Source organism: Pseudonaja textilis, chromosome Z (genome assembly GCF_049901715.1).
Source record: "Pseudonaja textilis isolate UNSWEBS1 chromosome Z, rPseTex1.2, whole genome shotgun sequence".
NCBI lineage: Eukaryota > Metazoa > Chordata > Lepidosauria > Squamata > Elapidae > Pseudonaja > Pseudonaja textilis.
This window is the reverse complement of record NC_142008.1, coordinates 20,264,258-20,281,955: the sequence shown is the minus strand read 5'-3', so window position 1 is coordinate 20,281,955 and position 17,698 is coordinate 20,264,258. Positions and strand designations below refer to the sequence as shown.

The following is a 17,698-nucleotide window of genomic DNA, read 5'->3' as shown; positions in this document are numbered from 1 at the left end:
GCTGGTAAATGTAGATGTGAATACTAATAATTATATTCAAGCTTTTAAAACAACATTTTCATTATTTAAAATCAGAACACAAAAACCCATTTTAAAATAGTTTCAGATACATATTAAAATGATGAAATCATCTTTATTTCAGCACTTTGATAAAATAACCAGAAAATCCAAAAGTTCTACCTGTACAAAAATAGGTCTCTAGAAGTGATATTTCTCTCTGCGATGCCAGTAGCAAATAGAATAAAATTGTGAAAAGTCCTTCACTTAGACCTTATTGAGGAAAAAAGTTGTGCTCCTATGCATTCAGTAATCTCAAGTTTCACCTCCTCACCCATTTGATAAATACACACTTTAAATAATTTAAGTGTTTAAATTAGCATTCCACAAATATACATGAGATTTAATAACCAGGCTCAAATAACCACAAAAAATGCCTATATACATAACTTCTAATCTTCGTTTGGTGCCAGCAAGGTGAGCTGCATACAATTGTTGAACTGTGTTCATATTGGTCCCACGACATTGTACAAAAGCACAGCAGCAAGATAATTTGCAGAAGGCATTTCATTTGATGTTATCATTGGTGGCAAAAATATTTTAAAGATTATCTTCGGAGAGCAGAATGCAGCTGAGTTTGTGAAGCAGATGCTGTGGAGCAGAAAGACAAATATTCAGAATCTTAAGACCTTATACAATCAACATAGTTAAGTACTGACAGCAGCAATACAAGTAGTCCTCAACTTATGACCACAATTTAGTCCATTTCTTTTGCTAAGTAAGACAGTAGTTAAGTAAACTTTGCCCTATTCTATGACCTTTCTTGCCATAGTTGTTAAGAGAATCACAGCAGTTGTTAAATTAGTAACAGTTGTTAAGTGAATCTGCCTTCCCCATTGCCAGAAGGTCTCAAAAGGTGCTCAAAGGACCTTGGGACACTGCAATTGTGATAAATATAATCCAAATTTTCATCACGTAGCCATGGGGATACTGCAATGGTTGTAAATATGAAAAACTGTCATGTCACTTTCTTCAGGGCCATTGTAACTTCGAACAGTCACTAAATGAACTTTTCAGTTGAGGACTATATGTACTGTAGTAGAACTTAGTGTGAGTACAAGATGAAGAAATAGCAACTAAAAGAATAGTGATATCTACCTGGCTGTACATTGCCAAGTCGTCTTTGTAGGGACTCCAGACGATTAATATAATCTGTTAAAGCTCTATCAGGATCATAATTCTGCAGCTGAGAACATGCAAGGGAAACTGGGCTGAAATCAGTATGGATGCCCTGATACCTTAGATATAAAAGAGAAAGACAAAAAATGTTAATGAAACAGACTGATGCAAAATATCTGGCAGTTTATAAATATGGAAAAATAACCCAATTTTCTAGATATTAGGAAAGTAAATATATTGTATACTGAAGAAACACAATCTATCAATTTAAATTTACCAGATATCTTTCCTGTCCGCTAACCTTTAAAAAAATCTTTACTTGGCATCACTGATATGCATCTTTAAAAAAGCTTTGCAATTAAAGATTCAACAAAGGAAGTGGAGGGGGTTACATTGAACAGTAGTCAACAATTATTTCAATTGCACATAGAAAGTTGTTACCTTTCCACTGCATTTGGTACCTATCTAGTTGCATTTGCATGCTTTCAAGCTGCTAAATGGGCAGGAGCTAGGGCAAATAATGGAGCTTATCCCATTGTGAGGATCTCTAGTCTTGAGCCTGGGCTGTCAGGTCTCCAGCTCAGAGTCTTTAACCACTGTGCCACTGCATCCCTAAAATACACTAACATAGCTTAGAAAATAGCGTTCCCATAGCTTAGTACTATTCACTAAACATATTTTGTCAAGACAGTATTATTTCCAAAAGTTTCCAATATTTAAAAATATTCCAAATAACTAATACATCTTATGAAAGTGTTTCCCTACATATACAAAAGAGTTGTGCTGATTTAGTTCTTGATTGCAGTTCCTTCTGCTGAGTTATTTATCCCTCTGAAGATTTTCCCAATCTTCAGAAAGTACTTTTAGTAATGCAAACTAAGATAAAGTTGGAGAACTGTTTAGCTTACAAGAATTCTACTATAAATCAACTAGTAGAACAGTAGAATATCTGGTCCAATCTAGCACAGGCCTGAGATGTATATGATACATAATGAACACAACAGTTTCATAATATACCTGGGGTAAAAGATATACTTTCTAGGTTGCAAAATTACTTTGCAAACCGACAAAAACTACCCTTGAATAGTATGCTGAGTTGCAAAGAGTCACATCAAAATATTTCTAGCATCCAGTTTCCAGAATCATCAAGCTTATGCATCTGGAGAGTTAATAAAACAATCATCATGATCAAACAATAACTGTTTTGTCAACAGCATTTTATATTGAGAAAGTGTGTATATGGTCTAGCAATCCAGTCTTTGAAATGCAGGCAATGGCCATATATCAATGTTTACCTATGCTGATAAGAAAAAGGAGATCTGAGAGATTCCAGTTCTGATCTGGATCTATAAGAAGCAGCTCTATGTTCTCCACAGAGTTCCAGACTACCAGAAAATGAATCAGACCGTAACTCGTTACCTGTACAAAGAACAAAAATAGGCTTATTTTAGAACTCAGGCAGCTTTCTTTGATATTTGGCAGATGGGGTCATAAATTATAGTGCCTTCATGTATAATGTGACCATGAAAATTATAAGGACACCAGTAAAATGTGTATTTTTTTAATAACCAACAACTGAAAGCAGAATTGAAGTGCAATATCTAGGCTTTTCTTTAAGAGCCTATAAATATTCTGATAAATTATCTTTTATTAAAAAAAAAGCTTTTGGCATAGATACAAGAATAATGAGAGTACAAGATTTTATTAAGTTACATGTTCAATGATTACTACTGTTAGTGAAATATGTGTTATGAAATTTCCTTACCATTTTGGAAAGAATAAACATAGATAACTTCTAAATCAAGTAGCAATAGGTATCAATCATTTTTACAATCATACAATATCGAACAATAAATACTACAAAATTCAATTAAAATTAAGTAAAACCTAAAGTTTTAAATGGTTGCTATTTCCTGGTGAAAATACTTCTGGGTAACAGCATATAAAACAAGTAATATGTGGTGATATTTTACTCTTGTTCAAAAGAAATCTGAAAATTGAATCTTACAGCATATACCATGTTCTTATATTTAATTTATGTCCTTGATTTATGACCACAATGGAGACCAAAATTTCTGTTGCTACATGAGACAGTTGTTAAGCAAATTGTGCCTCATTTTTACACTTTCTTGGCACAGTTGTTAATGAATCACTGCAGTTATTAACTTAATCACAGTGGGTAAGTGAGCTGGCTTCCCTACTGACTTTAGTTATGTAAGGTTGCAAAAGATGATATCATGACCTGGGACGCTGCAACCATCATAAATAAGAGTCAGTTGCCATGAATTTGGATCATGTGACCCCGGAGATGCTGCAATGGTTATAAGTGTGAAAAATAGTCATGTCGCTTTTTTCAGTGCCATTGTAACTTCAAACAGTCACTAAACAAAACGGGATAACCTGTATTAGCTGTATTAGCTGTGTTAGCTGTTCACTGAAATGGAATGCCCACAACCAAATGTTAATTGTTTAGATATTTATGTATTTCTGTTAATTTTCTAATAATTCTTAGGAAGCATCTATTAGATTGTGCTAGATTAAGATACACGTGGAACGATATTTCCACAAAATTTTTAAGAGGAGTAATATTCATTTTTAAGTATCTATATTATTTAAGCAGGAAGGAAGAATATGCCTTCTTTCGCTTTCATAATTGGTAATTAGCTGTAGGCACTCCTTTCTATAAAACACATGTGAAATACATAATATATAATATCTGTGGCTAAAGTTCAGTTCTAGATCTGCTTTGTAAAAACTAGTAGAATGATTAGCACATATTCACTGCCTCACATTGTCATTTTCAAGTAATTTCACCGAAGTTTTTCAAAAAAATTGTTGCAGATTTGTTTTTCTTGTACACGGCAATTAATACATTGACCAAAGCTCAATTTATATTAGAACTTATAATAATTGAGATGTTATATTAAGATATCAAAATCAAAAACCAGGTTCACTACAATAATCTAATTTATAAAATCCCAGATGATTGGCTGCCATATCACCTCTGGAGAATCGCCACTACTTCTCTTTTTTTAACACTAAATCTGAATCTGACTTTTTATAATTTAAAACTGTTATTCTATTTCCTGGACTCTGGAATGAAAGTCAACTGATCCTGACCTTCTTTTTTATGACACTCTATTTTATCTCCAAGCCTAATTATTCCTAGGTTTTTTTTTAATCTCTCTTCAGAGAAGAGATAAAAAAACGCTTGTTTCAAAATGAAAGTATTGTCTTCTTTCAAAAAGTTGATTTCAATATAATTGGTACTATAGTAAATAATAATGCTATGTGATGAGACTTAACAGATAAAGATCAGTAACTTTAAAAAAAAGTTTATAGTATTGTATTCCATATATTGCACACATGCCTTTCATTGCATGACAAAATTTCTGGAAAAGGAAGAAAGAAAGGTAGAAGATAGGCACATATTTTTTAATATACTGTAAGTCTGAGTTCAATTGAAATATTTACCTGTGTTCTGGCTATAACTATCTCTGTTGACCCCAATTAAATGATAACCAGTAACTCGTTTCCACCTTCGAACTAGGAACTTCATTCTGCATTTATAATAAAGGGAAATAAGTTGTAATAATATTTAGGACAACTGACATGAAAAATTAAATCAATCCAAACAAGTAACATATTTCATGTCCATATATGAGAAATTCTTGCTAGATATAATCGATTTCTTAATTTACTATCTCCTTACTTGCTTTCTAAATATTCTCTATGTACTTTGGAAAATAGCTTTCTAGATAGAAGGCTTAGCGTTTAATTAAGTACCTTGTTTCCACCATTTTACCACTTTATATACATAACCAGCTTGATATATCATATTTTTATGAAATAAAGAACTGAATCTTTTATGTCTTACCTTGAAATTGCAATTAACACTCTAGCAGCTGAACGAAATCGGGTAAAACTTTTTGAATGGTGTGTAATGACCTCCAGTCGAGTGTAGGAAGGCTGCCCACCCATTCTTGCAATAAGAGTTAAAGTGGCTTCTTCACACTCTTGAAACCCACCCAGTAAGAGCAGCAAATATTTCTTCTGATAGATGAGAGCCTTCCGAAAACTCTCTGCTCTTAGGTATCTTCCATAAACTCTCTAGAATAAAAATTAAATACATTGAGAAATTACACATTGTGAAGTGATATATGCAATCATTCAGCCTTGTGAATAAAGACTAATGAAATTTTTATTTTATGGCATTTAGTCCATTTTATCATCTAATAAAACAAACTGAGACTGAAGATAATTTTTGTTATTAGATTACTATTCTTCTGAGTTGCTAGCTTTAGTAATACAGCATGAACGCATGAGTTTTCAATAATAAGTGGGCAAATACTTTCTTCTGGAAATCAGCTAGATATGGCAAGTTGATTTTTCTTTCAATTTAGTTGAGGCATATATTTGGACAAGGGATTTTATTCAGGTCTCTCTGTTGACAGTGGGCTACACAGCACTTTTTAGTGATACAGTCATATCACAACAAGATAAAGAACATTTAGACCATTTTATACTAGATTTCAGAAGGAATGAAAATAAGAATGTTTCCCATATTTTAAAAAAACCAGATGACACCAAAGCTCAAGCATTTTGCTATCAAATTTGTGAGGTTCTATAGGAAATATTGGCACCCTTACGTGGTTATGGAGTTGTCATCCTTCTTTAGTCAAAAGAAAAAGACATGGAAAGTTTTGCAGCTAAATTGAGACAAATAACGGTGCCACATTTCAGGCTTGGATTTCAAATAGCCATAAAAAGCAAAACAGTGCAATGTCTAATGACAGAAAAAATGGTCCAATAAGTAGTTGAGAAAAACTTTTACCTTTAAAGCTGCATTTTCAGAATCTGATCCCAGCTCTCTCAAGAAAGCCTCATTTCTTAATTCTGCTTTCAGTTTAGCCAGTTCGGCTTCTGCCTGCTTCAGGGACTGTTGAAGACTTAATCTTTCTTTATGCCAGATTTCTTTTTCAGAAGCAATCAATGCATCAACATTTCTTCCATTATGTAGTGACTGTCTAAAAGACTTGTGAAATTTCAAAAGGAACATAAAGAAGCATCAAAATTAATTAATATAACTATAACCTATTCCTTGTTACTAAGATAATATAACAAATGTAATGTACAAAGCCAAGCTGTGTACAATAGTCAAGAAAGCATTTATAGAAAGATCTTGGTGATTCTTTCTGGCCTCACTCATCACTGGTTGAACAAATATGCAAATAGGTGCTAGTAATTATTATCCTTAAAGACCTGTGGAAAAACCTTAATGCTGAATTCTACAACTTAAACATATTTGCCTCTTATATATTGTGTGTGGATGCAGGCCTAGTAAAAGGATATGTTTGCCTACCCATTGCTTTTGCAGATTGATTACCTATTACTGTAAAATGATTATCTGTGAAAATTACTCCAAGTACATGCAATTTCAGGCAAAAGTGAACGTTCTTCAGTAGCAACCACTGTTTCCTCGCTACAGAGTCTGCATCTAAAGTACTGAATTATATATCCAGTTAAAAGTAAGTTACTTTTTATATGCATCTAAAATACAAATATTAAAAGGAAAGCTGTCAATTTTTATACTGCAGAAATTGAAAGGAAATCCTTTGAATTATTTCCACTAAAAGGAAATCCCCCACTAGTCTATTCATTTTTTAAAAAGCTGTAGGTTAAATGAAACATTATGTATTTAACTTTACATTGGTCTTACAAGTTATTTGACAGTTATTTGAAGTAACAAATAAGTACTTAAGATGGGCTGAAAACTGATACAGTTTCCAAGGATGGAAAAAACGTACTGAGTCTCCTGTGTACTGATATCTTCTAAGTTCCTCCTCCAGTTTCATGACTGTGTTCCTCATATTGTTCTTCTCCTCACTCAATCTACTAACAAACCCAGTCAGTTCAGCATTCTGTTTTATCAGTCTTTCAGTCAATGAGGCTGAAGATGGGGAATCTGAATTAACCTAAGTAGGGAAAAAATAACAAGTAAAGCAGCTCAAAATAGCTTGAACTAATCTGCAATTAGAAAACATACTGCAATATTGCTTTCTAAGAAATAGAAGCCAAACCAAATCACAAATATAATGCATATTCACATTGCCTACAAAATCTATTGCTTCTTTTCAGATAAAATCTTCCATGAAATATTGCATTTTGCTTTATGTATTTGGATTCATTGTAAATTGTCTGGATTACGTCACATAAAGGCAGAACTGATTCAAAATTCTAGGTTCCATGTGGTAAATAAGAACTGCACTCTTCCAAACTACAACGTTATAAACAGTGCAGATGGTTTAAATAGCAAAATAGAAGTTATCTTATGCTTGCAAATATACACAAAATAATTCAATTTAAATAAATCATTTTCAATCTTAAAAATATGCTTAAATAAGTATTTCTGCTCCCTCTTTATGAACATTACCTCCAGGCTATATAAATCAGAGAGCACTTGCAATTTTAATAGAACTTCTTCAATGTCAGTTTGTATTCCAATGAAGTCTTCATCATCTGATTTTTCAAAGGATAATCTGGAATAAAAAAAAACCTGACATTTGTGTAGCACAATTGACCATAAAATACACATAATCATTATTTTCCCTGTCCCACCATCATAATTTTGCTCTGTCTATCACAGATTATAAATGCCAGAAGTTCAATAATAATATTTTGTGAAAGACAACACACATAAAAGTTATTATAGAACAAGGATTGTGATTAGAAAGCAATCCCAGCCGAGTTAAGACTGTTATCTATGGTCATAATTTTAAATGTAAAACATAAAATAACTTTACACTAGTTTATAACCTGACTTATTATTCACATCACATACTCCTAAATTGTAATATACATTATATATATTATATATTTTCATCATTGTATCGCTATTAAAATAAATATATTTAACCTGCAGGCAGCTTTATTGGCCAAATGTTTCAACTTGGAAAACACATTTCTGAGCTTCTGCCGAACCATATCAAGCTCTTGAGATTGTCTGGAGGCATCACCTCCTCCTCCAATGCCCATTAGGGAAGAATAAGACAATTCTTTTGTTTCAGCTTGTCCCATTTTCTGCTGGAAAATCCACTTTCTTGTCCGTTCATTAGATTCATCCAAAGCAACCTACACATGAAAGTATGCCGGGGGGAGAGAGAAGAGAAAAAAGCTGCTAAATAAATGAAAATTCTAAAGTCAAGAAAAGATATTTTTAAGTATGTAGTATTTGTATTTTTATACAGTTGAACAATACTTTCACCGAGTAAGATTATCTATGGAGATTCTCAATCATCCAAGTAAAAATAAGGGAACGATTATATTGTTATTTCTGATTATTTATATTGCTTGTTACCTGCTTTGGGAGGATTTGTATTCTGAATTGACAAAATGTAGTATTAAAGAACATATTTTGTGATAAAGAACTGTTCAGAAGATGGTTTCTGTGTGTGTATGTGGTGGTGGTGGAGAAAGAAAAAATATCTTTAAAATAAATAATTCTAAAAAGAAAATTAGCATGTGAAAGTCTGGTTTAGTTTAGTTTAAATAAGTCTACCTGGTCACAGATTCTCCATCTTTTAGAACAGTTATTTATGTATGCAATAGTTCTAAAGCTAGAAAATCTATGACCATAAAGAATCATTTAACATTAGGTAAATTTGATTAAACTTTATATGTGTCACAGAATATTTTTTAACTATACCCATTTTAATGGGCTCCAAATACAAGAGAGCCAACTGCACAGGTCCCTAGACAACATACCCAAACAAACATAGATATTACTCATTACTCACCACTACACCATTCTTCCCCACTGTTACTATTACTACCACTGCAATTATCACTCCTTGTCCTACTACACCTACTCCTTGTGAATACTACTACAGAACAACTATCTCTTTCTAGCGGCTTCAGCCTCCTTTATTCCGCAAATGGAGCTTCTTTTCTCTCCCAAGCCCAGTACTACACCCAGCTGTTTCTCAGCATAGCTTTTATTCTCATGCTGGCTGGGGAGAAGGCTAAAGAGATGGGACTTTACCAGCACGCATGCTGGCCATTTGCTGGGCAGCCTGCCCTCTCACAACAACTCAAGCAGTTTTCTTGGAAATTATATGAAATACAGGTAGCCCTCAACTTACAACCACAATTGAGCCCAAAATTTATGTTGCTAAGTGACAAATTTATTAAGTGAGCTTAGCCCCCCATTTTATGACTTTTCTTGTCACATTTGTTAAATGAACCACTGCAGATGTTAAGTTAGTAACACGGTTGTTAAAGTGAATCTGGTTTCCTAATTGACTTTGCCTGTCAGAAGATCACAAAAGGCAATCATATGACTTTGGGATATTGCAACCATCATAAATTGAGTCAGCTATCAGGCATCTGAATGTAAATCATGTGATTTTAACGGTTTTACTGATCAAATTGCTGCTCCCAATTGTGGTCGGTAAATGAGAACCATCTACATATGGGAGTAGGAACAGCTACAATAATTTGGATCTAAGCTGTGGTCCCAAAAAGCAAGGAATGATGTTCGAAGTTGTTTTAGCATCAACCTGTACCTTCACAACTTTTCAGCAGCTTTCAATACTTTCATAGTATCATTCTTGATTAGCTCAAGGTCTTGAGGGTGAGAGACAACACTGCTGTCATTCTCTTCCTTTCTCACAGACCAGTTCCAATCAATGTTAGTAAGAGGAGACCAGTCTAGCTCCTGCTTTGTGGAGTGAGTCAGGATTATATTCTTTCCCTGCTTTTTTATCATCTGCAGAAAGCTGCTGGGGAAGGTCATGTGTCAGTAAATCTCTCTCTCCCTCTCTCTCCACACCCCCCACTTCAGGCTGAACAAGTGGTGCTCTAAAGTTCTGTCCTAGTGTCTTGAGATCAAAGAACCTTAGCCGCAGAAGCAAAGGCTTCAAATCAACCCTGGCAAAACGGAGTGGATATGGAGTTGGGCTTCCCTGAGACTAGAACTGAATATTTCCATCTTATACATTATGTGGGAGTGTTCAGAATGGCCTTTGCAAAATATTAAGTGCCCATTTATGCCTAATCCCAGAAATCCTGCTTGTGGACATTTTCCTCATACTGTTACTGTCATCTGCATTATAGGAAACAAAGGCAGATTTTGAAAATTACTCTGGACAAATAACAATATAAATGTATTAATAACCACCTCTAATACTGAAAGGCAACATAAATTTGTTTCTGAGGGACACATACCTCATTTACAGCCTGACATGTTGCTTTTTCCACCTGCAATCCTACCTCTTTTCTCTGCATTTTTTGCTGTAATCCTTCGACCATTTCCTGCTGTTTCTTTTCATTACCCAGCAATTGAACAATTTGTTGTCTCTCTTCTTCAAGTTGCCACTGCAAGTCTTCCACTCTGGACTCCAGTTCATGTATTTTTTTCTGTGCCAAGATATTAGCATCTTGTTCTGCCTGTAGAGTTTTCCTCTGAATCTGCCTCTCTTTTTCCATCTGTTGTTTCAATTTCACACATTCCAATTTGTTCTCTTCCAATTCGTTAACCATTAGAACTATATGGTTATGCTTTTCATCCAATTGTTTTTGCAGATCTCTGAACAGTTCTTCTGAAGAACTTCCATCCCGCTTTGTCTGTTCAATCATCTGGAGCTGGGTGCGTAAGTCTTTCTCTCTCTCTAGGGCGCTGCATAACTCAAGAACTTTGAGCCTCTCAGATTCCAACAGTACTTGGAGCTCAGAGTTACAGCTGTGCTCTTCAGATAGTTGTACTGCATTCAGTGTTTCCTGGGATTCAATCTTCTTTTGCAAATCATTTGATAGCTCTCTTTCAAGTTCCAAAAGATTACTCAGTTCTATATTTTTCTGTCTTTCATTGTCAAAAGAAGATTTCAAATCCTTACAAGAGGAAAACAACAAAAAACAAGAAAACTGTCAGTATATAAGGCTTTGTAAAGACCACTGAAATGAACCATAAAAATAGTAATTTTGAAGATCTTAGAACTCCAGAATCTGGTTTGTTTGTCATCTAGTTGGAATCTAGTTATTTACAACCACGACTTGTTGACTATCCTTGACCTAGTCTCTCTTTTGATCTGGCATTGTAAATGTTCAGTTTGACTTTGGACAGCTCAATTTGGAAATGTGCCTTGCCCAATTAAGTCTTATCTACAATTAACTGTGTTTCTTGCTGCCTGGATTTATAGAGGCAAGTCTTTTTCTTAACACTCTGTGCTCCTAGGAACTGAGTCTGGCTTCTGAACTTACTTCCCAGATCTTTGAACAGGTCTTAAGTTGAGGACTATCTATCTATTTATCATATTCATAATTTATTTCATTAAGCCTATAGAAAAAGACTTTGTGTTAATGATTTAATGGAAAAGACTACATCTGGTACAAGAAATTGCTGAAAGAACTAATATCTAGTTTTGATCACTGAGGCATTTGGAGTGAACTCTGCTTTTTTCAATTTGTTGTTTTAATCTTGAGCCTGTCTGCAAAGTATGTGAGAAAATAAAGATACTGGCTTAATTCTCAATCTTTACAACGCATGCCATCTTTAAAATATATACTAAAGCATGAAAAACTCATCATCATCATCTGTGTAGCAATCAATTCCATTGTACTTTTTGAAGAACCAGTATTGGTTACCTCAATTTCTTCTTTTTCTCTTTTATCACTGTGTTCCACTTTTGCTTTCTCCAGGGCCCATTGAAACTCCCTTGATTTCTTTTGTTCATTTGTAATCGTGTTTTTTAAGATGTCAAGTTCAGTTGCCTTTCCCTTAAGTTCATTTCTGATAAAAGCCAAGATAAATTCATTTTAGTTATTTGAAAGATAACTAAAGCAGGAGAAAATATTTATATTCCTTTGTTTACCGAGCACAAAGCTGTACATTACAAGACAAAGCTGCAAGTTTTCCTAAATTTTACTTCTTAATAATTCTGAGGTGGGCATAATAGTAATACTCTAGTGGTAAATATTACCTGTTCTACTAATTTTTCCTTATACTTTTCTTTTGACTAGCTAGGTTAACTCTGTACATTTAATGTATCAACCATCAATATTTTTTTTCTCATATCAATAACATTCAGCAAGCAAATAAATAAAATTAATATATGATCAAAATAATTTGATTAAAATAATCAATTCCATATTAAAGTTTGCTGCAAGAGCATCTCCATTCCAAACATTTTAAAAATGATGAAAAGCAAAAGAAAGTCAAAGTGAATCTTGCATTAAAACGAGTAAGATTTGAACAGCCTCACTTTAAAACTGATTTTTAACAAAATTGTAAAAAAAAAAGAATTTTATATAGTGCTAAAGAAAACAGTCCTTTAAAATTATACCTGATGGCTTCCAGATCCCTTAAGTGCTTATGTTGTGCTTTTAGGGTTGTTTCCAGTTCTAGCTTGGTTTGCTCAAGTTCATTCTTCAGTTCTGCAACCATCATCCTCTCAGAGCTAAGCTGCTCTTGAAGTTCAGCTATTCTGTCCTTGGTATTTCTGAGCTCTATTTGCATTTCCATATTGTATCCCAACAGTTCTAGGGAGCACATTGTCATACAGTAAGAAACAGACTAAACATGCTGATCTGTCATATTGAAACAAAATCCTGAACAAAGAGCAAAATCAGTATCTTAATTACAGAAAACATTTAACATCAATAATAGTAAAGGTGTTTTAATCTTTAATCCTTTAACGAAACATGGATTATCTCCATTACAACGTTCCATATTATAAATTATTAACTTATAATTTTAAACTCACTACAAGAATTTCAGTCTAGCTAGGCCACTAATTTTTCCTCATCAAGCTCTTGGACTAATATATGTTACCTCAAATGTCTTTAACCAGAGAGGTGAAGGATCTCTCAAGTAGCTGAGTCTTGTGGCCTTTACATTATTAATGCTACTTTCAGTCTTTCTGAACCTGGTTAACTGAGATCCTTTAATATGTTGCCAAAGCTAAGTTTTGGTATTCTTATGTTATTAGTTCACATATACCAATGATTACATACAAACCTCTTTTTTTTTAAAAAAAATGAAGCCTCAAAAGAAAGTCTGATGGAAAGAAAGTGAAACATTGATCAAACAGTCTACACATTACCTTGACATTTTGGGTGAATTTCTATTTCTTCCTTTTCTTCACCTTGCCTGTTCAGCTGTGCATGCAAAATATTGATTTCCATTAACAAACTTTGTCTGTCTGCATTCTGAAGGAAATCCAAAGCACTCCTCTGATATGTCACCTTTTATCAGTTATTAAGAATAAAAAGTAGAAAGAAATACCAGATTAATAAATTGTGTAGAACTTGCCTTTACTACTCAAACAGTTAACAAGTTGCCATCTCAGGTAAATTATATGAATGTAGTGGATTTCATCAACAGAAGCATAAAAACATTTTTCACGAGATCTTTTTTATGTTTTATGTAAGTGTTCTTAAGTGGAAGTCCTCCGTTTTATTAAATATGTGTTTCTTTTGCAATAAAAAGATACCGTATATACTCGAGTATAAGCCGAGTTTTTCAGCCCTTTTTTTGTGCTTAACCCCCTCGGCTTATACTCGAGTGACAGATTCCCCTCTGGAAAAAAAAAATGGTGTGGAGCTCCGGAGCTGGGCAGCCGCTTCCCTGCTTCCGTGTTTCCTTTGCAACTTGTAAGCATGGGGGTAATCGGAAGCAGAAAAGTTCTTGCATGGTTTCCAAGGTGTCCCCTCTCCCCCTAATTCCTCCCTCCCCCCCACCTCCGACTCAATAAGCAGCACTCAGGGTTGCCAGATTGCAGCTTGGCTCTGCGGCCAAACTCAAGTCAAAATATGGCCAAATTCGGCCAAATTATTTTTTCTCACGGCCAAATTATTTTATGCAATATAACAGGAGGATATATTGTTTTTTCTTTTTTTAACTGTTTTTAGGGGAGGGAAAGACCCACCGTCATGTGAGAATGCTCAGACACGAAATCTATCCACCCGAAAATAAGTGTGTGTGTGTGTGTGGGGGGGATTTTAACAGAGGGAAGACATAGGGAGAAGGCAAAAGCGACGGAAGATCCTTCAGGGGAAACTGAGGGGGGACTCACCCTTGGTCCAGATGAGCCCCCTTCCCTGCCCCTAAGGAAGCAGAGGCAGCCAGCAAGGGCAGGCAAGCCCCACTTCGCGGACTCCGTCGTCCTCGCTCCCACCCAAAGCCATGAAGTCCCCCAATCACGCAGCCCAGAATTGCCCTCCCCTCAGGGGCAGCAACGACACCCAGCGTTTCCCGAGACAAGAAGCTCCGCCGTGCAATGAAAGCGCCCTGGCTCTAGGCTCGCGGGCTCAGAAAACAACGCAAGCCGCCACCACCACCTCCTCCTCCTCCTCCCGAGCGGACTGAAAGCAGCTGGGGCTGAGGAAACAAAGCCAACCGGAGCCGAGGCCACCTTGGCTCGCGTTGTTTTCTGAGCCCACGAGCCTAGAGCCAGGGCGCTTTCATTGCACAGCGGAGTTTCTTGTCTCAGGAAACGCCGGGTGTCGTTGCTGCCCCCTGAGGGGAGGGCAATTCTGGCCTGCGCAATTGGGGGACTTCGTGGCTTTGGGTGGGTGGGTGGGAGCGTTGATTTTAAGCGCTGCCGACTGAGTGTTTCACAAATACCAGTGGGCCCTCCATCCACCACCACCCCTCCCTCTTTTGCCTCCTTCCTTCTGATCAATCAGATTTTCCCAGTATTTGCTCACAGCTGCATTTTCTCTTCTGCCGTGCTAGGCGTTGAACGCGGTGATTTCTGATTCCCCTTACACGCGCGTGGATATGCCCCGGGGCCTTTTCTTCCAAACGCCCCACAGGCAGAGAACACTGACTTTCATGATAGTGAGATCGTTTCCCAAATTAAAGGATTCACTAACCCAAAAGAAGAAGATGATGATGACAGCGGGAGGCAGGAGTCATTCTCTCCCTTGCAAGCCCCCCAGCGCCTGGGGCTGGCGAAAAAAGCAAGAACCATTCTTATGATCTCTCTCTCTCTCTCCGGAATAGTGAAGCCCTTTCCAGCACGCGCGATCCGCCGCCACCGCTTTGCACCTTGCAAATGCAAAAACCACGGAGGGCTCCGCCGCCGCTTTGCACCTTGCAAATGCAAAAACCATGGAGGGCTCTGGGATTTTGCATTTGCAAGGTGCAAAGCGGCGGCGGCGGATCGTGCGTGCTGGAAAGGGCTTGACTGTATTCCGGAGAGAGAGAGAGAGAGAGAGAGAGAGAGAGAGAGAGAGAGAGAGAGACCATAAGAACGGCTCTTGCTTTTTTCTTGCAAGGGAGAGAGTGACTCCTGCCTCCCACTGTCATCATCTTCTTCTTTTGGGTTAGTGAATCAATTATACCTTTCAAATATAGTGAGATCGTTTCCCAGGTTTTTGTGGTAAAATTAGGTGCCTCGGCTTATATTCGGGTCGACTTATACTTGAGTATATACGGTACAACATATTAGTTAAATATGTTATTTCTTTCAATTAAAATATATCTTTCTTACAATTACTGTCCAATTCCCCATGTACCTTTAGGATGTAATAGAATTATATTTCTGGTTTCCCAATTACAATCTTATTTCCCACGGCTGTAACTAACTAGTGTAAAGTAAAAAGGTTTTTTAAAAATGTTATTGGTTCCCCAATTACAATGCTTATTTCCCAGGGCTGTAACTAATTAGTTTAAAGTAAAAAGGGTTTTAAAAAATGTTATTGAACATGATGGAAAGTTTTGCATCTATTAAAAAAATCTATAAGGCCAAAATAGTTTTTATTTATTTGCAAATTTATATATAAAATATTCCCAATAGATATAAGTATGAGAAATAAATCTTAAATTGAAGTGTATACAATAATGATAATAATAATAATAAATAGCATAATAAAAATGCAAAACTGCAAAATTATCCAAGTTTTCTCTACTCACAAACAAAATTTGTGTATAGTGAAAGTTTTTTTATTTGAAATAAACATGTTCTGTTCTATATTTAAAACAAACATTGTTTTAAATATAGAATTGTTCCAAGTTTCAATTTGGAAGTTCTCATCACCTATGATCACATTTTTGTTTGGTAGCTTGGTAGAGTTTTTATAATTTTCAGTGATTAGTAGTTAAGTAATGGTTATTAGTTATGTTCCTGCTACTATTGGGTGGACTGAATGAGGTGACATCTGACCATTTTGAGTGTTTTAACTGTTCAGAGCACTGTGACTGAGCCATTGTTTGTAACTCATGACTAGATCTTGTTATTTCCAATCTTTTTCCAGCTGAGCCAGTAAACTGCAATAGAAGTCTGCTAAAATCAATGTCTGCTAAAATCACTACCAGGAACAACTTACTTCAGAAACTAAGAGGATCAAGATGGGGAGCCTCAGCCTCTACTCTCAGAATATCAGCATTAAGAGTTGGTCTTCTCCACAACTAAATACTGTGCCCTTGTTTGCTTAATAGCTGCCACACCAGCAAGATCAATGCTTAAATGATACAATGAGGATCATAAGTGGCTGCATAAAATCTATTCCTAGGAACATAAGTGCTACTTGTTTCTCGGGGTGGGCTTCGTAAAATTCTAGTACGTCTAATACTATTCTTAAATTGTTCTTTATTTGCCTAGTTGGGAGAAATCCGTTTTGGTCTTCATGTATATACAAGTTTAAGATCCTTTTTAATCTGTTTGCTATAATAAGTGTGAATATTTTGTAATCAGTATTTAAAAGTGAAATTGGCCTGTAGTTATTTATATATCTGGGATCTGTATCCTCCTTCGGGATCAGCGAGATCAACACCCCCCTCCATGAGTCCGGCATCCTGGCTGCCAGTAAAACGTCATTAAAGACTTCCACCATAAGTGGTCCGATTTGATCTGCTATTGCCTTGTACAGCTCCCCTAGGATCCCATCTGGGCCCGGGGTTTTATTATTTTTCTGGATCTCTATTGCTGATTTCAATTCCGATTCAGTAATGTCTTTATTTAATAGTTCAGCCATTTCTTCCCCAATTGCCTTATCCTTTACTTCATCTAGATAATTCCTTATTCTATCTTCACTGACATCCTCTCTTTTATATAAAGCTTCAAAGTATTTGTGAATGATTTCTTTTTTCTGTTCTATTTCCTGGTATGTATCTCCCTTGCTATCTATTAACTGGTATATCAATCTCTTCTCTTTCTTTTTTTTAATTTATAAGATAGCCATCTTCCTGGCTTGTTGGCATGTTCAAAATAGGTTTGTCTGGTTAAGTTCAAATTCATAGTCATTTTCTCTCGATCAATTAAATTCAGTTTGTGTTTGGCTATACTTATCTGATTTTGCAGTTTGGGTTCTTTTGGGTTATTTTGTAGAAGGGTTTCTAGCTCGTTAATTCTTTGTTGTAATTTGTTTTGTTGGGAATATTTTTCCTTGTTTCTCTTGGCATTATAAGAGATTGTTATGCCTCTTATAACCGCCTTCATCGTATCCCAAACATTTTGTTTCGTGGTTTCTCCATTATCATTTTCTTTTATAAAAAAATTCAATTCCTCCTTTAATTTATTAA

The 17,698-nt window shown here is 35.6% G+C and overlaps 1 protein-coding gene across 2 annotated transcripts in view; it reads right to left on the bottom strand.

Annotated features, from left to right (window-relative positions):
• Window positions 1-113: 113 nt before the first annotated feature.
• Window positions 114-17,698, bottom strand: part of LOC113451351 (A-kinase anchor protein 9) — a 48,991-nt gene continuing 31,406 nt past the window's right edge. For both annotated transcript variants that reach the window (XM_087916942.1, XM_087916943.1), the window contains 13 exons: window positions 13,275-13,416; window positions 12,516-12,711; window positions 11,818-11,962; window positions 10,402-11,064; window positions 8,093-8,307; window positions 7,610-7,715; window positions 6,984-7,151; window positions 6,011-6,211; window positions 5,054-5,286; window positions 4,651-4,736; window positions 2,472-2,595; window positions 1,156-1,295; window positions 114-648 (listed from right to left, as the gene is read on the bottom strand). In XM_087916942.1, the coding sequence (XP_087773068.1) occupies window positions 605-648; window positions 1,156-1,295; window positions 2,472-2,595; window positions 4,651-4,736; window positions 5,054-5,286; window positions 6,011-6,211; window positions 6,984-7,151; window positions 7,610-7,715; window positions 8,093-8,307; window positions 10,402-11,064; window positions 11,818-11,962; window positions 12,516-12,711; window positions 13,275-13,416 (2,463 nt within the window). In that variant the 3' untranslated portion in view covers window positions 114-604. The remainder of the gene's footprint in view (window positions 649-1,155; window positions 1,296-2,471; window positions 2,596-4,650; window positions 4,737-5,053; window positions 5,287-6,010; window positions 6,212-6,983; window positions 7,152-7,609; window positions 7,716-8,092; window positions 8,308-10,401; window positions 11,065-11,817; window positions 11,963-12,515; window positions 12,712-13,274; window positions 13,417-17,698) is intronic.